Source organism: Lutzomyia longipalpis, chromosome 3 (genome assembly GCF_024334085.1).
Source record: "Lutzomyia longipalpis isolate SR_M1_2022 chromosome 3, ASM2433408v1".
In the NCBI taxonomy this organism is placed as follows: domain Eukaryota; kingdom Metazoa; phylum Arthropoda; class Insecta; order Diptera; family Psychodidae; genus Lutzomyia; species Lutzomyia longipalpis.
In genome coordinates this window covers 23,326,036-23,350,775 of record NC_074709.1, presented here as the reverse complement: position 1 = coordinate 23,350,775, position 24,740 = coordinate 23,326,036, and the positions used below count along the sequence as shown (strand labels likewise).

The 24,740-nt window shown below is 28.8% G+C and overlaps 2 protein-coding genes across 33 annotated transcripts in view; one reads left to right on the top strand and one right to left on the bottom strand.

The window, feature by feature from the left end:
- Positions 1-22,172, top strand: part of LOC129792948 (CUGBP Elav-like family member 4) — a 538,090-nt gene extending 515,918 nt beyond the window's left edge. For 13 of the 32 annotated variants that reach the window (XM_055832412.1, XM_055832432.1, XM_055832419.1 and 10 more), the window contains 5 exons: positions 120-218; positions 4,285-4,359; positions 5,999-6,157; positions 8,073-8,237; positions 9,472-22,172. In XM_055832412.1, coding sequence (XP_055688387.1) covers positions 120-218; positions 4,285-4,359; positions 5,999-6,157; positions 8,073-8,200 — 461 coding nt within the window. In that variant the 3' untranslated portion in view covers positions 8,201-8,237; positions 9,472-22,172. Of the gene's footprint in view, positions 1-119; positions 219-4,284; positions 4,360-5,980; positions 6,158-8,072; positions 8,238-9,471 lie in introns of all 32 variants that reach the window. The other 19 variants (XM_055832428.1, XM_055832413.1, XM_055832437.1 and 16 more) reach the window with 3 other exon arrangements.
- LOC129792938 (gamma-1-syntrophin) overlaps positions 4,389-24,740 on the bottom strand; it is a 42,316-nt gene continuing 21,964 nt past the window's right edge. Inside the window, exon 8 of the mRNA XM_055832388.1 lies at positions 4,389-4,476. Coding sequence (XP_055688363.1) covers positions 4,420-4,476 — 57 coding nt within the window. The 3' untranslated portion in view covers positions 4,389-4,419. The remainder of the gene's footprint in view (positions 4,477-24,740) is intronic.

Here is a 24,740-nt window from a genome sequence, read left to right as displayed (position 1 = left end):
TCATAATTAAACCCAAAAATCTTTTAAGAGAAAGTTCTAGAATTCGTTCTAGAATAATTTTTCATAGCTTTCTACTCGAACTAACACTCCCACATTTTTTTTCCATAACCCCTCACAAGATGCCCTTCATCTGTCGATTCCAACGCAAGGACTCCCGAATGGAGACGCCGCCCTCCAGCATGCTGCGTATCCAGGGATGCAACCCTATCCAGGTGTTGGTAAGTCCTTTTTTCTCTCTTCTCATCGCCAAACTTGTTTTTTTTTATAACATCTCACCTCCATCGCATCCCGTGTGTCAAGAATTTTCTTTTTCTTTGTCAATTTTTAACGATGTGGCCAAATGAGTGTTTTTACCATCTCTTGTTTTTTTCCTCTCGATATATTTCCTCTTTATGTTGAATAAATATATATTCACGTGAACCATAATGACGAAGAAAAGCCCGCAAATCAGTCCTCTATAGGCCTCAATCCCAAAAATATATTAATCAATATGTGTTGTATAAGGACTTAAATATTAAATGTTTCTCTTTTTCTTTTCATTACATTTTTTCAATATATAATGTGATTTTATTTTGGAATTATTTTTTTCCATTTTGATTATATTTGTTTTTTTTATAAATAATTTTGTTTTCCTGGATATTTATAAATATGTATTAGATGTAGCTACTTTACATATTATCTCTATATATAAATATCTATATATAAATGTTGTGTGACACTTTAAATATTATATTTTAAAATAAAGTAAATTACACATAAATATGAAAGAGTGGAGTCTCTGTCATCACTTTTATGTTTAAATATCATGTCTCTTAATAAGCTGTTTTTTAACATTTTTTTCTGTTTGTATTTATTCCCTTTTTTTGTTCCTTTAATTGTTGTGTACAAAAATTGCCAGAGTGCTGAATATACCAATTTTTTATTTCGCTGCACCCTCCAATGCCAATTTGGGGGATGATTTTGCCATCACGGTGGGGGCATTTAAATCCGTAAAACCACTGATTGACATAAAATTGCAAATAATTCCACGAGGGACAATTTAATGCGCATAAATTCCATGACACATGTTTTAATGAGGTGTTTCACGAGGGGGGAGGGAGGTTGGATTGGACACGGGGCTAGTCGCCAATGGAGACATCGGGAAATTCCACCGGAAAATTGATGATGAAATCGCAGAATTGAATTGTATTCCGCAAATCAGAATTGAGATGGATGGAATAACGTACCTACATGAAAAGGTTTCATTTAGAACCTTTGGGTGGAATTAATTTAGAAAATGTTTGAAATGGCGTGGGATTGGAATCACGATGGATAGTGTATTAAAAATTTCAATGGTTGTTTGATTTTCCGTAATAGGTAGTCCAGTTCCAATATTTTTCCATTTATTTCATAGAGAAAATAATGACTCGATCGTAGATATTGATTAAACTGATTATTTTAGTTTTTAGGGAAATTTATGAAAAATTAATAAAAAAAATTATTTTATAAACGTCAAATACTAGATGTGTGAAACGTCATTAATATTTAATAACGCTTTACGTTAGAAAAATAATTAAATGTCGAAATATAAAATAAACGTCAAACGGTACAGAAGAAACGTCAAACATAAAATGTTAAAAATATCAAAGTTAAAAAACAAGCATAAAACGTTTAAAACAAACGTTGAAATTATGTAGAATTCACGTCAAACGTTAGAGAAAAAAAAAGTCGAAAATTAGAAAAATTGTCAAATGTTCTAATTTCAGATATTAAATTGTAAAATTTGATCGATTGCATTAGCCGTTAACATATTTAGAATTATAATTTGAATATAAATCTGGACTAACAAATCATTCTCTTTTATGCATTTTGGCGTTCTTTGAGTAAAAAATAATTTTATAGATTTTTGACTACGCCCTTAATCAGAAACCAATTTAATTTTACATAATTGTAATGTAATATTTTCACGTGATTGCGGTAAAAATTCTGTTGTTAATTATAATTTAAAAACTCTCCTGTTGGTGAGATTTTAACTTACATTTTGATTATTAGAGTTTGCAGAGATTTTCATTTTCTGCTAACTTCCTGGGACATTATTTTTAACTGTGATTCCTTCTTCAAAGAATTTTCCAAATAAATACAGGAAAGCATCCCATTTTTCAACTTCAGAAGTTAATTAACATAAAATGTGATCATTATGATCCTTTAAAATGAATTGTTTTCAATTCATAACTGCACCATTTCACCCCATTCTCCCCTTGGGTGGGTGTGTCCCCGTCACCAAGATACTCCGACGACGTTTTGTCGTGAATTTTGACGCCTGTGTGGCGCGCACACATGCTCTATTTCCTCTCCATCTATTTTCACACTTAATAGAGAAACACATTACAATTATCATAAGAATTTTCCACTTTCCTCCACTTGTTCATCCTATTAAATATTATTTTATGTGTACACCACTTTTCACACCCATTGTGAGATAACTTTTTTTTCCATCCGCGCTCTTCTCTCGGGGTTGGATATATAACTTCCATTTTCTCATTAATTTTTGACCCATTTGCTGTGTGGCAAACTGAGCAGCTATACGCGGGTGTGGGCTGTGATGGTGTATCGCACCCACCAAAAGCACAATGCTGAATAATAAATTTAATGTAATAAAATATCCTCTGGGTTATTGAAGAGGCACAAAGAAAATCCATATACAATTATGGATATACTATATACACACATACATACATATGTGATATACAGTATCACCGACACAATTCGTAAATATTGTAATACGAAAACACATTAAAAACACATCAAATGTAACATATTGGAAGGTATGGGTGGGTTGCATATATATTTTTTCGGGGTTTTCCTATATATGTAGCACACCCTTCACGGAGGCCTCACAATGCCTTTGTCCCCGCATGGACAAAAATAAAAATTTTCACGCTGAATGACAAAATAATTGGAAATTTTAATATATATTATGTAAAACGAAATATACACGCTATTTTCGCACCAAAAAAAATCCCCTTGATATGTGCATAACAACGTATGCGCGGGATACAACCCAATAAAATCGACTTCAAATTTCCTCCCCCGAATAATTGCCGGTGTGTCGGACACTCATCCACACCCCCATATGTCGGACAATGGGGTTGAAATAGGGGGGCTTAAAACAAAGTGATTTGAAATATTTATTTGATTTATTTCCTTCTCCATCATTGAGGTCTCTCACTGCAAATGGGGCGCCACATAGAAGCAACACACACACAAACGCCCCTTGAATTACACATGATAATTTTCCATTTATTTTTATCCGCCTCTTTTCGGGGGATATTAAATTTTTCATAAAACACCCCCTGTGGTTCCCAGAACTGATGAATACGGTGGAATTATTGGAAGGGAAAAGGGTATAAAATGCAGCACTAAAATTAATATTATATATTTTGGGTACTAAATGGAGGCGCCTGGTGGAAATTTTAGTCTGGACACCAGAAAAAGCTCCGTTCACAATGCAAAGCATATGTAAAAAATAATAATATTTAAATGAATTGAGACACTTACTGAAAATTACTTTTTTTCTCATAGAATTTTCTTAGAAATAATCCAATATTAATTTTTAAAGAATGTGTCTAATTTGTGGTTTAACTTTGAATAATGTGGCACAATTGCTGTATGATTTATAAATCGTGGGAAAGGACACCTTCAACGCGTCAAAGTATCAAGACAGGGGGCAAATCAATAGGGGAAAAAGGGGGCGGTTCTGTAGTGCATGGAACAACCAAATTACTAAATTACTCTACTAAATGACATTTATTTAATATTTTATGGGGCGCTAAAGTTTCCCCCGGAATCACCGAGGGGTTTTGCAAAATTATTTCAGAACGACTCTGTGTGACAAAAGAGAAACATAGGGGGGAGTTGGATTGAATTAATTTTTAATTGCATGAGGTGCATTATCATTTTATCGCGAAATTGTGAAAGTTGGAATTACGGGCGGTAACGGGGGGAATTGTAATTATATACATTTTCACTGCACGCCACAGGTTTAGGACTTTTGTTGCCTTTCCTCCCTTCCGCCACCCCCCACCCCAAAGCTCACTTTTACTTTCGTTTAAACTTTATGATTTCCCTAAGTTTTAATATTATAGTTCCTTTTTTATTATTTTTTTCTTTGGTTTAATTTTTGAGACAAAAAGAGCTTCATGGAAGTGATAAAGAAAAAAAACGAAGAAGAAGAAAAAATTAATTGAAAACTTGCTCTTGATGTTGATGTATCTTTGTTTTTTACTGTAAATTATTTACAAACAGCTTACCCCGCCGTTTATGGACAGTTTCCTCAAGCTATTCCACAACCAATGGCCGCTGTGGCATCACAACGAGAAGGTAAGCATCATTAGAAAGACTCTTCCACACCCCTCACCACCCACAACATCCCTTCCTTTGCTACAAATTTTTCATCCTTGACCGCTTTTCCGCTCCCCGAAAAAAAATTGCAAGAACCTAAAAGAAAAACAATAAAATTGCCTCAGAGCTTTTTAGTTGACAAAGACATTTTGACGAGCTTTTTTCTTTTAAACAAACCAAAATCTTCGTACCACGTGCAATAAATAATGAAAAAATCATAGAAAAGAAAAATCATTGGATGTTGAATGTTGTCCTTTATTTTTTTTTATCAGTGTGACTTTGAATTATATTTTTTTGTTTTTTCTTTCTTTACAAAATATTGTGGTTATATAAATCTCTATATATATCGTGGTTGTAAGATTGTTGTAAACATGTGTGAACTGATTAATATCACCAAGTATGGAAAATATTGTGAGTTCCTTTCAATGTTGCATAGTATTTCTCGATATTTTTTTTTTTAATAAATATTTGATGTCTACGGAGAAATTTACTCACATCGAGTTTTATTGTTTATTTTTCGTTACATTTGCGTTCCTTTTTCCTCATTACTCTCAAGAATAATGTATTAGCAATGTGCAAATATTTAAGGAAAAATTTACTTTTACTCTTTCACCAATATTATGGTTAAAAAGAAATATTATTGAGGAATATTCCTTTCTACCTATGTATGGATTCTGATGTGAAACGCAGTCTTTCTATAAAATTTTTCTTTATGTTTTCTTTTGATATATTTTGCGAAATTTATGTGAAAACATTGAAGCTCATTTCATGGGAGCTTTCTTTTTGAGACTTCTTTCCTTCTTTCGAGAATTTTTGGAAATTGTAAGGAAATTGTATGGAAAGGTCGCATTACTCTTCAGAATCTAACCACAAAGGTTTATAACCTCTTCATGGTAAGATCTAGTATTATTTTGCAAGAAAAATCTTAAATTTCGTACAAAACTCCAATTTTTCTTTTAATCAAAAGATTATGAGTCTTCAAAGGGTAAAATCTTTGTATGTTTTGTATGAAATTTATAATATTTTTCATATTTTTTTTTACAATGAATTTGGAATAAAAAAAATTGAAATCAGAGAGTAAAAATTTTAATAGAAAAATTAAAATCAGGCCTAAATTTTTTATTTTCTTTATAAAATTTATTAACTAAATTCTAACAAATATTCCTCCCAATTGCAGGCTGATTGAGTATTTAAAAAGAAAACGAAAAAAAAGATTAAGATACACCTCCCTTAATCTTTCAGGGAGAATAACTTATCACATGACAGAGAAGCAATTGGAATTAGAATCTTGCCCGTAAGGAGCTTGAAAATAGCTTAAAACCAAGATGAAACATATATTTGAAAATAAATTCCATGCCATGTGCAAAGTTATCCCATCAAAGGAGATCAATTAAATCTCTCTCGTCACCCCAACATCCCCTGATAATATCGATTGTATTTCTGAAATTCTCTTGAAAATATATATGCCTTCTAATGGTCCAGGGGAAAGCTCCTTTTGGGACCATTACGAATGTGCTGAACAAGGAATGAGGAAATACTTTTGATATCAAATAAACAAAATGTTGTACTTAATGGCGGATTCCCTAAATGTTCTTTAAAGACTATTTAATGTTAACAGGATGCTCCATCTCTGGACCAGAAGGGTGCAATTTATTTATCTACCACCTGCCACAGGAGTTTGGTGATGCTGAACTAATGCAAATGTTCCTTCCGTTTGGCAACGTTATTAGTTCAAAGGTTTTCATCGATCGTGCAACAAATCAGAGTAAATGCTTTGGTAAGTGCCAAATGCAATTCATCTCACTTAAAGAACCAACACATACATATGTATGTACATATGTACAAACCTACCTATTGATAGGGCATGTCATGATGAGAAAGCTACAGGGGCTGGTCCAATGAAAAGTCAAGTGTAATTGCCTATATAAATATTTTACCTTTGTTTCCTTATTATGTAGGTGCATATTGAGTTTAAAAGTCATGAACAGAGGAAATTGTTGCAAGCAATTGAATTGGAAATATATTTATATTTAATATAAATAATTAAGATTAAGAGAGAGTTCGAGGATTTTATTGTTTCATGTAAAAGAGTTCATTCAAGTCATCATAAGTTAATGACCTCAATCAATGAAACAATAGGAAAACACGGAATCTTGTAAAATAATGAAAAACAATAAGAAAATCAAAGAACACTTTTTCATTTTCCATATAGGATCATCTGAGAAAAAGCATTAGGTACAGATTTACCACAAAATGCAATTAAGTTCAGGCGGATGGCACACTTCAAAAATAGTGAGGCAGCGGTCTCTGCCGATCAGAGAAAGGGATCAATTTGCACAATTCCACTTGCAATTGAAACTACATTTAATTAGCTTTCGATTGATCCCTATCTCATCATCGACCATGACCTATTAATGTACGAAAAGTGAAAAAGAATTTCGCGAATTAGTAAAAAATCGGAAAATTTTCCATACATTTGCTTTGCCGAACTGTCAAATTGCCTCACGAAGATATATGCATTTTAAAGGTCTTGCCATCCGCCTGATTAAGTTACATAAAATTCTGTTAATTTGTTTCTTTAAAAGAATGAAACATTCGCGCATCTGTTTCGTCGACAAGTTTTAAGAAGATTTATTTTTCACAAACATTTTCATGTAGATTATGATTGAAATGTAAGAAATCATCAGGAAAATCATTCCAGACAACACTCGCGATTGTGAACAGAAATTCATCAATTTTATTGAAATGTTTCAAAAATAAATTGCCAAAATTTACCAACGAAACATTAGCGGGAATGTTTCACACATAAAGAAAAAAACTCACAACATTGACGTCGTTATTGGCAAATCTTTACTGGTTGTTTTTAACTAATCTCAATTGAAAATTTATGATTCATTTTAATCCTTAACAAAGTAATATTAAAAAAAAAAAACAATGAAGTATTAAATTCCCGTTAAGTATTTCCTGAAATTTGAGATTTTTCAGGTATTCCTCTTCCGTAGAATTAGCACGACACTCATGATATTCCCAAGTATTTAGTTAGAATACAATGAATACCTAATAATTCCAATATAAGATCGCCTAGATCCTAATTTTAATTCATCTATTAATATTCCAATATTCATAAAACACATATTTAAATCACAAATTCCAAATATAGATATAAGCTTAAAACTATATTTGCATAATAAGCCTTAAGAGTAGGTAAACTATATTGCTTTGCAAACTTCTAGCAAATAATTGAAATGGAAATTCTAACACAAGTTCGAGAGAGAGAAAAGTTCTGATAAAATCCTTATCGTTGAGATTCATTGAAAATTTTAGTGAATCGGAAAAGGAATTGATTTTTGTGAGAGAGCAAACTTTATCTTATAAAAGTACATACATACATACACTCAGAACGTAGAAGAACATCCTATTGTGCTGAAAAGAACATCTCTTTGAGGCACCATCGCCGATGGAAAAGGCATTGAAAAAGACTTTCCACGCAGAGTTCAAACTTCTCGCAGGAGAAGCTCAAAGTTTATCCTTTGGAATTTAATGAGGAAAACCTTTTGCAAGTTAGGGTTGTTAGTTTGGTGAAAATGGGGGCACTTGTGGGTGCCCTTTCACGTGAAAGAAGAGAAAAAAAAAGATGTTCGTCATCGATGGGGGTGCTATATCGACGCCTTGATGTCTTGTCTCGTTCGCAGGTTTTGTTTCGTTCGACAATCCGGCAAGTGCTCAAACAGCTATCCAATCAATGAATGGTTTTCAGATTGGAATGAAAAGACTGAAAGTACAGCTAAAGAGACCGAAGGACGCCAGTCGACCTTATTAACAGGAGGTATCCTCCAGTAATGTCAATACTGCTTCAGGTATATAATGTACAAATAATTTCCTTCTCATCTGTTCAATCGATTTTCCATCACACTTCAATCCTTCACTTCTCCCACACCCCACCAAAACTCCTTCAAGACGAAGTTCCATCATCGTGTCTCCCCATACACCTCATCGCGTTCTATTTACTTGCGTGTATGCATTATGTAGAAGACAAGGATGCTCTCTATATATACCTAAGTAAAATACATACAGAATGAGAGCCTTCTTCTGTGGTGTTCACAATATACTTTATCTTAAACGGAAACTGGATTATATTTTATATTCGCTCCCGTTTCCAACATAAATTCATCGACAGAATTTATCGGAGTTTGGAAATTCTTTTCGTCGTAAAACCATATAATACCTCTACCTCTTTCCTATCCCATCACCTCCCCCCAGACTCTATAACCAATCACACACACAAAAAACCCCAAAGAAGAAAAAAACCGTTGGTGCGTTTTCCTTTACTAAAAATATAAGAAGAAAACTGTGAGCGAGCACACGATGCTGTGTCTTTTCCGTTGAGTGCGAGAAGAGAAAAGAAACACTCACAGAATATTGTTCAACTTTGATACTTTAGTGGAAAACTTACTTTTTATCGGTTTGTTGTTTATACGTTGATATACTCATGCTAGAGGGTGGCTAATATATGTAAACCCACTCGTTTTTCTCCCCCAAAATACAACCATTAATTACCAATGATTGAAATTTTTCGATAGATTCATACGTGATAGGATTTGAAAAGGATTTTCCTTTGGAAAACTTTCGTAACATTTTTGGATTATTTGCTTAAAAGTTTTAGAAATGGGGATTCTCTTTTTTTTTATCTCAAAACGCTTTAGAATAAATCAAGGGAAATGCTAAAAGAGTTTCTTTTTCTCAATTAGGTAAAGTAGTTGGAAAGCTTTTTGAAAGGAATATGAAGATATTAGAACTAACTTAAACATTGATTATTGATCAGTTCATAAAGAGAATGAGAAAAAGATTATTTTTGTGAACTTGTTCGATGATTTTTTTCTGTGTTAAAACCAACGCTAGAATCAAGAAAAAAAAATTTGCCTTTTAAATCTTTTTTATAAAATTTCTTTCGAAAATTTTCAATGAAATTTCTACATAATGCATTATCTTTAACATAAAAATAATTTTCCTCTTCCGGTCATCTAAAACGTAAAAATTTAAAAAAAATTCATAATAAAATGTTTAAAAAATATGTTTTCTTATTTTTTTCAGACGAAGCTTTAAGGATAACGTTTAAACACTAATTTACACCATGAGAGCAGCGTAATTTTGCATGGCGATTAGAGATAACAAAAAAACAATGGGGAGATAGTGTTAGATGAAACAAAGAACTATTGCAGGTATTTATTAAGAAAATTCACAAAAATTTTCATTTCTTGGACTCCAATAGCAACGAGAGAAATCATTTCTACGGCTGCTGCAACGGAACCGAATTATCCTGTTGTGTTTTAATAATAAGTTTTCATTTAAAAATTAAAAATCTATTTTTTGTATTCCCTTCAACTATTAAAAATTTAAATCTTTTTTTTTTATTTTGTAATAGTTGTCGTAAAAAGAAACATTTAGTGGAAAAAAATGTTAAGAAATAAACTGAAGAGATGTGAAAACACACAAGTAAACAAGAAGACAAAATATAGATGCAGGAAATTAATTATTATATTTGAAACAAAAAAAATAAATGAAACTTTTAGAGGAAGAAACTTTAATAAGAAAAAAAACAAAATAAGAAAATTAGTAATTAGGGGTTGGGAAGAATGTAAAATTTTTAGTAAACGGCAGCATCGGTAGGATGTTACAGACATCACATAAAGAAAAATTTCTCGATTTTTGAATTTTAAGAAAGAAAAACTCGAAAACTTTTTTACATTTAATATATACCATTTTTTAAAAAATTAAAACTCTTTAGGACGGAATGCGTCCTTAATACGTCTTTAAAACTATACTCCTTTTAACTTTTGTTCAATTTTTAAAATTATTACATAATATATCTATTCACAGAGACTAATTAACTAATGAAAAAAAAACAACATTTCGCATTTTATAAAATATTTAAACTTATTTTTAAAAGAATTATAAGGTAAAGAACTAAAGAAAAAAAAATAAATTTATGAATAATTTTGAAGGTCTTTTTTTGTTTTATATATTTGAGAAATTGTAACCAAAAAAATGAATAAATTCATTAAATTTCTAATCACTCTTAGTATACTATTACCGATTAGATTTAGTTTTTACAAGTCATTAAGGCGATCAAACCTTTTAAAAAAAAAGAGAACCTAATAGTATGCTTGAGTCCTATCACTAAATAAATACCAGAAAATGATAATTCAAATCTAATAAATAGAATCTTGTAGTATAAAATCAATTGCATTTGGAATGAATCATTTTTACAAACAAACTAAAAGAAAATCCTTAAACTAAAAGCTCTAAATGCATCCGCAGTTGCACCTTAAAGCATAGAATTCTTTCATTTTTTTTAAAACCAAAAGATTGACAAAAAAATTATTTTTGCATCAATAAATCCATTTAAAAGAAAAGAAAAAACAAATGAGATAATCAATATTATAAAAATTATTTCTTCTTACCATTATTAGCTAAATCTTAAGGCATTTTTAGGAAGTAGGGAGGTTTTAAAGAAAGAAAAAGTGAGGCTATAGAAATGCTTGAATTGACAAACAGATGACGTAAGGGAGACATTTATTTTGCAAAATTAAATCTAACTTATATATTTATTCTATAAAGAAAAAGAAAAGGAGCGTCAAGATGTCAAAAAAAAGAAAACTAATGGGAAACCATGTGAAAAAATCTACAGCTAAGAAAAGCCAAAAAATTTTGTTAAATAGAAATGATGATATACCAATATTTAAAAAAAGAAACCTATTGAAAAAAATGATATAAATTGATAATCTAAAAATATTATTATAATAAATAAACAAATCTTAAAAAAAAACTAATAATTTATTCTCTAGGTATTAAATGAAAATTAATTAAAACATGACAATTGATGCCATGCAAAAAAATGATTAATATAGCGACGAGAGAAAAGGTATATTTATATAAATTAGATTTCTCCAATAATATATCTTTCTTCTTACATAAAAAAAACAAATATCGTCACTTGATATTTATATTTAAAAAAAAATACATAAACTAATCATGTAAAATCTTCATCGAGATTTTTTGCGTGTGCGTTTAAGTTCTTCAGAGAAAAACTTCTTTCATCAAATTCTTCTTTTAAAAAAATGCAAATTGCGTTCATTTTTTATTTAAATAGGAAACTAAAACATTATATTTATAGCTAAGTAGTAAGAGTGAGCTTAAGTAAACTAATTCCTGAGGAAATGAAAATCCTTAACCTCCTCCTATTAGTCCCTATAAAAACACCTTCCAAATGAATGAGAAAAAACTACAAAATCTGTCTATATAGTCTTGAAGCTATAATTGGCAATTGATGTTGGGAATTTCACGTGAAATCTGAATCAAAAGATCAAATTGTAGGAAAATAAGTTTAAAACAAAAGATGAAACACTCTTTAATTGTGAAAGAAATAAAAAAACGATAAAATATCAATGATAAATTAGAAGTGATTTCAATTTTCTGTTGGATAATTTGCGGATATGATCGGAATTTTGAATGGACATTGGTCCTTTAATTGTAATCTGTTGCTTGAGATACTACTGTGTTTACTTGTAAATTATTTTTTAAATCTTCTTTTCGTCGTGTTAATGTTTTTCTTTTCGGAAGTTTTAGTGAATTAAGTTTAGGAAGTTGTTTAAATGGGATTTTTTTTTAAATTTTGTTGGAAAACTTTGAGGTAGTTTTTCAAACTTTAAATTTAATTTAAGAAAAAAATATCGCGTAATTTCACAAAATCTACTCAATTTTATGAAATGGCGAAAAATTCCTACATAGATAAAATTTCCTAATCCAAATGTTAATAGGGACCACTATTTATCTCCTTATTTCTTCGTCTTTTTATCAATGCAGGTACAGCATTTTCTTTACTTCATAAATTTCCCGTAAAAACAAACTTAAGACGCACAACACCCATTACGTGCATCGAATAAGTCATCAAATTATCCAGCAGAATTTTCCACAAAAAATCATGTTTATATCTTTAAAGAAAACGTGACGTATTCAACCAAAAAAAAAAGTTATGAGAACGATAGATAATTCCACAAATGGGCTGTGATTTGAATGTAAAAAGAAGTAAAAAAAAACACTTAAAATGAAAAATAACATACAAATTTGTGTACTGTACAGTTCGTTTGTTTTACTTTTTCAATGTGAATCGTGAAGTTCGATGTTGTAAAAGAAAAAAAACCGAGAGACATTAAGAGAAAAAAATGAAACCTACTGAAAAAATGTATATTTAATTAGCAAAAAAAAGTTGAGTGAAATGAGACCAAGATGGTATAAATTTAAAAGATTAAAAAAAAAAGTTTAAAACACAGACGATGTACCTTACAATAAAAAAAAGTGAGATATTTTACACACAAAAAAAAGAAAAAATGATAAATGAGGTTTAGAATCGCGTGGGAGTGAAAATTCGCCAATGCCCCCAAAAGAAAATTTCTCCCGAATATCCTAATGATGAAAAAGAAAATTCTAAATGTCAACAACGGGCTGTAGAGATTCATAAATAAATTGTTGAATTTCTCTGTGCTGGGTGGTGTGCTCCCATGCGAAATGATAGAGTCCCCTGATACAATACAAAATGTGATTCAAATTCAGTGTTAATTGATAGAAAATCCATACCCTTTAACATACCCCCACCCCCCTCGTCCCTTGATCCTAAATCCCCTTGGAAAGTGAATTCTCACTGAAACTCCCCTATCAAAGGTGAACGTGTATCATTTAGTCATTTTATCTATTCAGCAGAAGGGCAATTTGGAAGGAAATGTTTTTAAAGTTGGAAGAATTATTTCATGAAAGTAAAGAAATTAACAAAAAAAATCCTTTGAGGAGCCTTTTTAAAAGCAAATATTTCTATCTTGATATTCTGCTTAAGATTTTACTCAAAATTGACAAATATATAGTATAACCAGGCGCCTGTACTTTGATTTCTTGAGTATTGCAGTTAGAAAAGCTGAAGTCGAGTAAAATTTAAGTTCCCTACATATTTCCTTTATTTTTTTTTATTTGTGACAATTTTTAAAATATTTTTGAAACACTTAAAAATATTTTATTAAATCAATTTCTTTTTTTTTTTGAAATAATCCAAGACTTTAAGACATTTTTAAAATTATTTTGTCCCTTCGGCAGAGTCCAAAAAACAATTCAACATGTGATTCAGTGTGACGACAAGAGGAATAGGTGTAAATTATGACATTAAGACAACTAAAAAAAAAAAGAAAATATACCATCAATCTCCAAAGAGATCTCATTGCCAATTATAGTGTCAAAAAACAAACATTAATCTAACCCCACCCCCGCAGCCTTCCTTTAAATTCTTTCACCCTCTCCCCAGACCACCCCCCCAAGTCCCACTTGCAACATACTTAAAAGAAAAAAAAGGTGAGGGGTTAAGAACCTAGCGGTAAATCACGATAATAAGAAAAAAAATGTCGAATGAAAAAAAAACCACGAAATTGCAACATAAAACTGTAAATTTTGAAGTGGGAATCAGTTAAAACAGACCCAAACTATTAACCATTAAGATCAAAATTGCCAGCTGTATAGAAGAAACTGGCATGCTAAGTAAGTCTAATGGTAAACGCTACTTGAAATATTTTACTATTATATATAATAAAAACTTATATACATTTTAGAATTTAAGGGTTCTACATACATAAGGGTAACCATTACAATAAAAGTAAGTTTCATTTGGTAGTGACAATAAATTTTGCCATGTTTGTGTTTTAAATGCCACAGTTGTCACCATAAATTGCATAATTTTGCAATTTGGAAATCCTTTTGCAATTAGTTGTGGTTAGATGGGAGCAAGAAATTCGCGGGCATTTTATGCATATGTATACATTATATTGGAATGGAATAATAAATTTCAAATGGGGCGTGGAGAGAGACGGTGAAATGAGTATATAGTCTGTTAAAAGAAAATATCATGGTGGTTTTGTTGAAATCGTACAGAGAAGGAATCTCTGCGATTTGCAACAGAGAGGGCAGATGGCGCCAAATACAAAGTTATTCCTCTGGTGTTGACTAGAACCAACTGATTGAGGTTAGAACGATTAGAACTACGTCAAATTTTCGCAAAGAATTATTAAACTATTAAAGTTTAACAATGTTTGGAAAATTTGTGAGAAATCAGTTTAAAAATTTAACTCTGCATTGAGCTAGGAAAAGATAGAATGTCTAGCACTATACTCACGCCATCTGTCTCCGCGAAAAACAAATGTTTCTAAATATAATACAAAGAGAGCATTTTAGGAGAAAAATAATTAATTCAATTTATTGGAAAAGCTTTTAAAAATTAAAAACTATTTAATAAAATTTAAATTGTATTATATTCAGAAACAAGAGCTCAATTGAAATTTTTAAAGGGTTGTTCTCATGGTGATTCTCGATGATGGAAATTCCATCGACAATCCAATGAACTACACACACTACCCTAAATATGTGGGAATAAGAATAAATCTAGTCAGGAGAACCACATCATAATATATTGTTGAATTTGTCAGAGTGAAAAAAAAGAAATTAGGCACATTTAAAAATATATTGTACATTATTGTAATTTTGAATGAGCGCAGCCGGAATACTGATAAGTGATATAAGATGCAAAAAAAAAGATTAAGGATCTTAATGTTATATAATAAATTAGAATTTTTGCCTCCCATCCGAAACAAATAGCTTATAAATAAAAATTCTTGTACATTTCTAGTCAACAAAATCACATTTTTGCACGGAAGAAAATTTTAATCTTTTGAAGTGCCAAAGAAAAGCTCCTTGGCCATAATTGGAAGAATCTCTCATTTCGTTTTTGTTTGTTTTGATATAGACTAAAAAAAACTCAGTTTTCGAGACTGGCTTTGGAACAGGGATAATCAAGCTTTTGTGATTGAGTTCTGAGATGAGGATGGCGTCTGCAGCGATATGGTCGATAATGTGCAATATAGTTTAGGTTAAAAAAAAAATCCTCAACAAAAAAGAATTTTTAGTTTTTCTGGATAAGGTAATACGATCAATAGCTTAATATTGAAGCTGTAATAGAATCATTTTGAGCAGTAAAAATGCATTTTAATCAGTAAACATATTTACATCAGTTAAAAGCTTTCGCAATATGGTCAGTAAATGAAACGAATTTTAAATTGAAATTAATTGAAAAGTCGATTCTGTCAAAATCTTTTATTTTCTTTACAACTTGAAAGCTGTTAGATTAAGATGAAAGAAAAACAAAAGATTTCCTGGAAAAATTTCAAAAACATCTTTAAAGATTCCTGGAAAACTGTTCTTCATAATTCAACTAACAAACTATCAAAATCTTAGAATATTTTTCAAGAATTTTTAAAATCTTACAAGTGGAATTGCAAGAAAAGATAAGATTTTTAACAGAATTGGCCCCTAATTCAATTTCAGTTTAAAAATAAATTCGATTCCTTTCCCGATAAAGCTGGATATGTTTTAACTGATTATTGTTCCTTAACGGGTCAAATAATAGGTAACTGATTCAAATGAAATTCTTAAAGTTCAAAAATTGCAAATTATGTTTAATTATTTAGTTGAGCTTCAGCTCAAAAAAAAAACAAATCAGTCTTTTTTGTTAAAATTACAAACTTATTTTTCTCATCAAAAAAAAATCCTGAACAGAAACCAAGTGTCAGAGAAAAGTAGAAGAAGAATGAAAATACAACTGTTTTAGCGCCTCGTTTTAGGGATGCACATTAACTATTTAAAGAAAAAAAATATTAAACAAAAATATGTAATAAACTAAAGAGAATCCTGTATAAAGATCCCATGTGTATTGTACATTAAAGGAAGAAAAGGGAAATCATCTTATGTATAAAAGAGACAAAAAATGAAGCTACTTAGAGGAAAAACTTGTATAAAAAAAGGAATCGTTGCGATTTACCAGATTGAAAAAAGCATAGATAAGTGAATTGAAAAAAAAGGCACTGAAGAAAAAAATAAAAAATAAACACAATATTGAATTATTTAGAAAAGAGATGAGAAATTTTTAGAATTTTTGTAAAACTGACGCACTTTGCTATGATTAGTGACGCCTTTAAAGAATTATATATTAAATTTAAATAAAAGAATATATTATATATTATATACATAAAAAATGATAATGAAAATGAACTAAAAATACACAGCAAAATACAAATTAAAAGTTAGATATCTTCTTTTAGTTTTATGAAATTTATTTATTTTTTTTATTGAAAAGGAAACTGTTTTAGGTTTATTTCTTAGAGTTTCCTTGCTTTGCGATTTAAAAGAGAAACATAACTAAGTATATTCAGATTTTTTCATACATTTTTGTAAAATTAATTTCTGAGAAAAAAACAAAACAAGTACAGTGATTAGTTAAAAGATTTAACAGAGGAAACAAAACCTAAAACATAATAAACATTTTTAACTTAAATGAAAAACATGAAAATATGTGTAGGAATTTTAGTAAAAGAAAAAAAAATGAAACAAACAGCGTATACTTTTTCCATGCGAAGAAAAACGAAAAAGTATATTGCGAAAATGAATATTATAATATAGGATACAGGGTATTTCTTGCAATTATTTAAAAAGATGAAAAAAAAACCAAAAAAGATTTTTAAGAAAACAAACCAAAAAATTATTTAAGAATAATTGTGAGAGAAAAAAAATAAACTGTAGAAATGTGAGATTGGTGGGAGAAATGGGCGCGCGAAAGCCAAAAAGTTCGAATGTGAGGTGAGCAAAAATGTTGACAATATTTGTGTGTTAATTGCAGATTTAAATGAAAAAAAAGCTAAATAGAGAGGAATGAATGAGAAAGTCCACAGACACACAAAAAAAATTTAAAATAAAATATATAAATTCGATTGAATAAATTTTTGCACACTTAAGAGGCACAAAATATATTCCCACAAAAAAAACAATTTTTAACTTGAAGCTTATTCTCAAGTTTGAAACTCTTTAACAAAAGTAAAGAAAAAAAATCAGAGAAAACAGACATTAAAAAAAAAGAAATAGAAAATGCGAAAAGCGTTTAAGATGAAGGAACTCATACAAAAAATTATAACATATGTAATAATTTAAATAATATGCAAAAAAAAAGAAGAAAAAAAAATGGTTGATAGAAACAACATGCGATACAATACATTTTAAACGCAAAATAGAATTTTAGATTTTAGCATGATCAACTAAAGGAGAAAATTATATACATTAAACTACATTAATCATTTATATATTTAAATTAATACATATATTATATAAATTTGCATTTAAAAAAAAGAGAAAATTGATTATTAAATTTAATAAAAGAAAATGGTGAGTAAACAGGCGAGAATCGCGCGAAAATGCTCCACAAAAAAAAACATTTTTTCTTAGAAAACAAAAATTTTAAAAGAAAAAAACCTAAACATAAATCTGTAGAAACTTTTATTCACAATTTCCAATAGTTAATCTTTATATAAACTATAGAAGAAGAGGAAAAAAACATATTTTACACACGAAATATTCATTTGAAAAGAAATAAAAACAGTTTTACATCAAAATGAAAAAAAACCGAACTGATAACTAATGTAGAAAATAAATACATATATATTAGACACAAACACCGTGCGCAGACCTAAAAGAAAACTCAAAACACATGGGAACTACACAAAAAAAGCGAAAAACACACAAATTACTTTAAAAAAAAACTATCTATTCTATATAACCTCAAGAAATCAATTAGAAAAAAGGAAATGACAAAAAAAAAACAGAAAGTAAATCATTTTTACGGAATGCTACCTCTTGAAAAAAGAGGAATATTGCATATTTACGAATATTAATTGTATGGAATATTAATTAATCCATTTGCATATTTATTCATCATTACTTTATTAAACAAGGAGAAAAAAAACATATTACGAACAACACAAAATATAAAAAATATATATATTTAAAAAGAGAAAATCAACATTTTATAAAGTAACTTTCTTCTCATATTCAAATAAATAAAATATAAAATATTCAATTCATTTTATTAAAATTTCTTTATATAAAAAAACTTTATTGGCGAGTCTGTGAGTCATAAAAAAAGGAATAGAATTATGATAAAGTGATAGTTTCTTATTTGAAAAAAAATATTTCTTTGTTTTTACAATTTCTCATCTTCAATCGTGATTTTTTTTCTTTTGTAATGAGCCCAAGAAAATCCTAGCCAAAGATGCGAGAAAAATGTATTTACAAAAAAAACAATATATCTCTCTAAATTAACTTATCAAATTAGTTCGGCGCATTCAAATCAATTGTTATCTATCTGCATTGCCTTAAATTAAAAAAATATATAGCGGCAGATGAGGGAATTATCCTAATCTGAATAAAAAAACAACTTTAAATAAAATAAAAAAATTGGAGAAAATTTTTGACATCAGAAGCTTTAGAATTTTAGCGTGAAAAAATAATATCGAAAGATTTTAATGCGAAAATATTAATTATTTAAGCCCAAAGGGTTAAACTTATTAGGGGGCAAACAAGTAAAGTTTTTTATGCCTATATGCTAGAAAATAATTTTAAAAAAACATTCGTAGGAATTAATTATTGTAAAAGAAAGTTTTTTCTTTTGAAATATATCAAAAACATTTTCATTACGAATTTTTTATTGGAACAAAAATTCTTAACCCTATCGCGTCTATTGAGTCAAAGACTGACCCAAACGTTAAACATTTTATTTTTTTCGAATTTAAATGAGTTTAATTATTTTTCCAAGTTAAAAAAAATAATAATTCTTTTTTTTTCCAAAAATTCTTAATAAATCTTAATAAAATGTTTTAGGCAGAATTCAACATTAAAAGAATTATCGAATATTTTTCAAAGAGAGACATAAAAATTCTTTACCTGTTTGCCCCTTAATCTTTAAAACCCATCCACTTAATCTAAGAATTCCATTAAACCACAAACTTCATTGTTAAACTAAAACATTTTGCCGATATTCTTTCGTTCTCACTTAAAGATAAAAAAAATCCTTCTGTGGAAGGTTTAAAGCAAAGTGCGGACAAAACAACTAAAATAAAAATGATAATAAAGAGAAGATTTTTTATTTAAATTCATACCATTTCTTTCGTTCTTTAACACCCACCACGATGTACATACAAAAAAAAAATAAATAAAAAAAATCTCAAGTGGAAATAAATGATAGAATGGAAGTAAAAAAAAATAAAATAAAAATCCCCTGCCAAAATGAGCTAAATATATTTTTTATTATACATATATAGAAATATAAGGAAAAATAGAATAATGGAGATTAGCGGAGAAAGTGCGCGATGATGGAGTACTTATATTGCAAAAACCATTATTACTTTTAAATTAGTAGTGAGTAATTTTTGAGGAAAAAAATGGAAGAAAAATAGTACATAGAATTATCATATTGTAGCAGAGTGAAAAGGAAAAAGGCACAGAGTTGGAATGCAAAAGAAAAAAAAATGAATGAAATGTTGGCAAAGCTGCGGGAAAAGGCTTTTCATTGAGCAAATTGTTAGAAAAAAAATATGAAAGAAAAAATCGAGCAAAAAATGATAAGGCACAGAAGCTATCTGGAATAGGCGATGAAGAAAACATTAACAAGTTATTACAATAATTTTTAAAGAAAATTCTTAATCATAAAAAATTAAATTATTAATTTATTAACAATTTTTTTTATTACTTTTAAAACTTCTTTATCGTGCCATAACACTTTAGCTCGTGTTTTTTACTTAAAACGATCCACGAGCGTATTAAAAAAAAAAACAAAGAAGAAATAAATTTCTCTTTACTTTTTAGCTAAATAAAATTATCATTCCTTCCCCCCTTCCCCCCCCACCCCCAAAATATTCTCCTTACCCGAATCTATACGCCCCTTTCTTCTGTCCTATAACCATGTTTTTTCATCTTTAAACATAGACAATTTTCTAGCGAATCACATTTTATTAAATGAAAAGAAAACTTGGTATATATTTAAAATTTAGATTTCTAAATCTTATTAATGATGAATAATGCATGAGAAAATATTTATTTATATATTACCAAGGTAATGAAAAAAAATTTAAAAAAAAAACACAAAAAATAAACCACTAAAATAGCATCATCTTTGATCTATTTTAGTGTCACCAAGAAAATGAATTTATATAGAATTAAACTAATAAGATTAAAGTAAATGATGGAAGGAAGAAAAATTAACTGAAGAAATGAGAGAAAATGAAACTAAATCTAAATTTAAGTACAACAGTATTAAAGAAAAAAAAAAAAAAAGAAAATAATCACAAGGTTAGAGAAGAGAGAAAACTTATTATTGACCTTAAATTTTAATGATCATTGAGAAAAGAAAAGAATGAAGGAAAAACAAAATGACATCCCCCGAAAGGGACAAAGAAAGAAAAAAAAAGAATATTAAAATGAATTTTAGGTAATTTCGATGAAATATTTGAGAAGGCGGTCATTGGAAAAAGAAAATATTATAATCATATCAGGCGAAAAAAATATTTAAAAAACACGTAAAGAAATTTTCTCACTTTTCTTATTAATTTGTTGTAAAATGATAAAATGAAATTTTTATTAATGATCGAAGTTAAAATCAAGAATTACAAGTTTTTAAAAATTCACTCATTTAAAAAAAAACTAATTATTAATTAAAGATTTTGAAAAAAAAACGTAGAAAATTTCGATTTTTCATATAAAAAGAAAAACATTTTTGGGAAAAAGATGTAATTTGAAAGTGAATGAAAAAGCGAAAAAAATGGTAGCGACAAAAGCAGAGTTGATCACGATGGCATACTATATAATATAGGTACATTGCTTTCCACAGAAAATTCACAACTCAAAAAATCATAAAACAAATCAATAGTGATGTCATAATCAATTCAAGAACACACAAAACATTCATCACATAAAAACACGGACTCTCTCTTCCATGAAAAGAAATAGCAAAAAAAGAAGAAGAAGAAAAAATCACACATTAAAAAAAAGAGGAATAGAAATAAGAAAAAAAATCTAATAGTATAAGAATAAATTGCTCCAAAATAATGTACATTAAATTGCTTTTGGCTCGATTTGCCACCAAGAAAAAAAAAATAGAAGAGCTAAGAATATAAAAAAGTAAAAAACAACTGATTAAATAAAACAGGTGTGAAGCCATACTAAACACACAGTTTGTATAAAAAAAAACTTGTAAAACGAGAATTCAAATAGGACATTTCCACCAGACGCAACTTAAAATATTAAGAAAAAAATGAATATTTAAGGAAGAAAAAAAACTGCTAGAATTTAATATAATAAAAATTATATTTAAAAAGAAAAAAACCTTGAGAAATAATCATTGAATTTATGTATGAAAGGGCAACATCAACCACTCATAATTGCAGAAGAGTATAAATTATTATACCATAAATATAGTTTCACACAAACATTATAATTTGAAGAAAAATGCAGCATCATAGTCACATGCAAAAAAAATGAAAAAAGGTCCAGCATCTGAAAAATCAAGCTGGAAGAGCTTGAAAATAGAAATATAAATAACACCAAAGAAAAACCAAGAAACTCGTTAATGAAAACCTCCGAGAAAAAAACCACGTGAAAAAAAACTTATTGAACGATTATATCTTCATTTTAAATTAAAAAAAAAAAAAAAGAAAAAACTTATTATGAATATATTTAAAGAAAAAAAAGGAAAAATATGATAAATAAAATATTATAAATCCAGAAATACTGAACACAAAAATGTTCTATGTAGGGACATTTATTATCATTATATAGTATTATATTATACATATAAATTATATTAATAAAACCATTTAAAAAATCAATTTTCAAACAGATTTTTTATTATTCTACTAAATTGCGGGGAGTGGGGGATTTGTGTTTGATCTTCTCGTATGTTTCAGAATGTTCTACAAACCTGTCAGAGAATTGATATTTCTACCATATTTGTCTGTTGTACTATATTTATTCGACTAAAATCAGAGCTTTTAAAATATTTAGTTTCAAATCGAATTTTCTTGAGTTTTGACAATTTTTAAATTAGGCTTCGTGGAAATTTCAAAAAGTTTCTAAGCATATCTAAGTTAAGCTGTTAATCATAAATGAAATAAATATATTGAATTTTATAATAAACAGAACATAAAACAGGTAAGTTTCATAGCCCCCAGACACACATAGTATCGGCAGCGGCGGCTTGAAAAATTGCTTCGGCGGCTGACTCTATCGGCTTGAAATTTCAGCAACTTAGGGCTCTAGTAAGTACCAGATCTTTCATTTTTTAATTAACTATTAAGCATCTTAGTAATTATAGAAGTACAATTTAACCAAGAGATTTGTTCTAGAATATAAAAGCCAGTTACTTTAAATTGTTTAGTAACCTTCGGTTGAATAAAAACGTAGAGTAGATACTCTCTAAACAGAGTTCAAGTAAATGAATTTCTTTAAAATTCTTATTTGTTGAGAGCTTTATAAGAATTCCGAAAGTAATATAACAAAGTTTGAGAAACTTTGTGCTATAAAGAAGCTTTATATCCTTTCGAATATCGAAAGCTCTACCCAAAACACATCCACTCACAGAACAAAATCCTTGTTGAGTACTTCAGAAGCCTCAAGAGCTTTATTTAGCCAGGACACATTTCAAAGCTACTTTCATCCCCATCTAAGCTTTTATCCTTTTTCCCTTAAATTAAAAGACTTGATAAGCTTTTATCATCCTTTATTGTGCGCAACACAGGTTCATTTGATAAATTCCATGCTGCTATTTTGCAAATGTAGATACGTATGTGGGGAAGGAAGAAGACATGAAGCTCAGAGAAGTCGTTCACGATTGTATTTCTGCAAAAGACACGATTAAAGAGAAGCAAATGCAGAGAATTAAACATTTCGTTTCTTTCTCGTAAATTTATTATTTTCACATTTTTTTTCTCGTGAATATGACTGAGTTATTTGATTTTAATTGATTCCTTTCTTTTTTATCATCATCATCTTTCCATCTATACTATGCTAAAGGGTTTCATTTTCTTTTCTACAGTGCACTTAAGGAAGATGAGAAAACATAATAATTTTAAAATTTTCTAAAAGAAAAAAATCCTTCCCGAAGAGTGAGAAAATTTAAATTAAATTTGCATTTTGTGCCCCATTTCTTTCCTTTTTTTTTATTAAATTTATTTCTTTTTTTCATTGCATAGTGGAAATCTTTCAAGAGTCTTAGGGATAGAGAGAAAGAAGAATTTATATAGAGGCTTTTTTTAAAGTCAAAACTGTGCTCAAATTGCTATCAAAGATTTTTTTTCACCATATTGTTGTCTGATTTGACACAAACATTAATTTCTTCTTTAAATTTATTTTATTTCACTTTCGAGTCCGTTCATTTTCTTTTATTTAATACTGAACATTTTCATCGGAGTTCTCATTGTTTTCTTTTTTTCCACTGTAATTGATTAAAATTCAATTATCCGACTTTGTAATACAATAAAACGTCTATGTATGTATATATTTGGTGGGGTGAGAATGGATTTTTCTTTCATATTATGTATCTTTTCTATATAGGAGTTTATCAATTAGTTAATCTGTTTTGTTTTTTTTCCTTAATCTACACACGCCTTGAAAGCCACCTGAAGCTTTCTCACCGCAATATCATCATTCAAGAAATGTTTAATTTACAAAGTGAAATGAAAAAACAAATCATTATTCTACAATAAAATGCTAATATAGCTAAAGAAAAAAATTAAATTGCAAGAAATACAATAAAATTATGTATAATGAGATTCAAATTATTCATATGAGTACCTATATACAATTTTTTTTTAATATTTACTAAATTCTTTCTACCTGCCAATTCTTTTCTACAATAAACTTTTAAATGTGATGCAAAAATGTGATTTTTAGTTTAGAAAACGTTTATTCAATGATTTATTCAAGTGGCAAACTCCATAATCTTAATCTTTAGGGAACTATCCTCCTAGTACCTAAAGTAAATCATTTAGAAAGCAAGAGCGTAGCCGGGAATCTGTTCAAGAAAGTTAGTTTAAGAAAACTATTTTTTTTTCTTTAAAGAAATATTTAAAATTGATTCAAAAGAACAACTGAAAGAGTCAAAATTTTAAAGATTGAGATCACTAAAATTTGTATTAGCGGCTGTTGCATTCGAATTAATAGATTTTAACAGGTTGTTTGCGCAATCCTAACGTTTGACGTTTGATTTTTATCGCTTGTCAGTTTTATTTAACGTTTTTCGTTCCTTTTTTAACGAAAAGGGTTTTTTCTAGATATTGAAGTTTGTTTTCTAACGTTTCGAGTTTCTTTTTTTTTCGATTGACTTTTCTTTTGTAACGTTTAACGTTTCTTTTTGAAAGTTTTTTTTTCTTAAATTTAACGTTTAATTTCTATCAAAT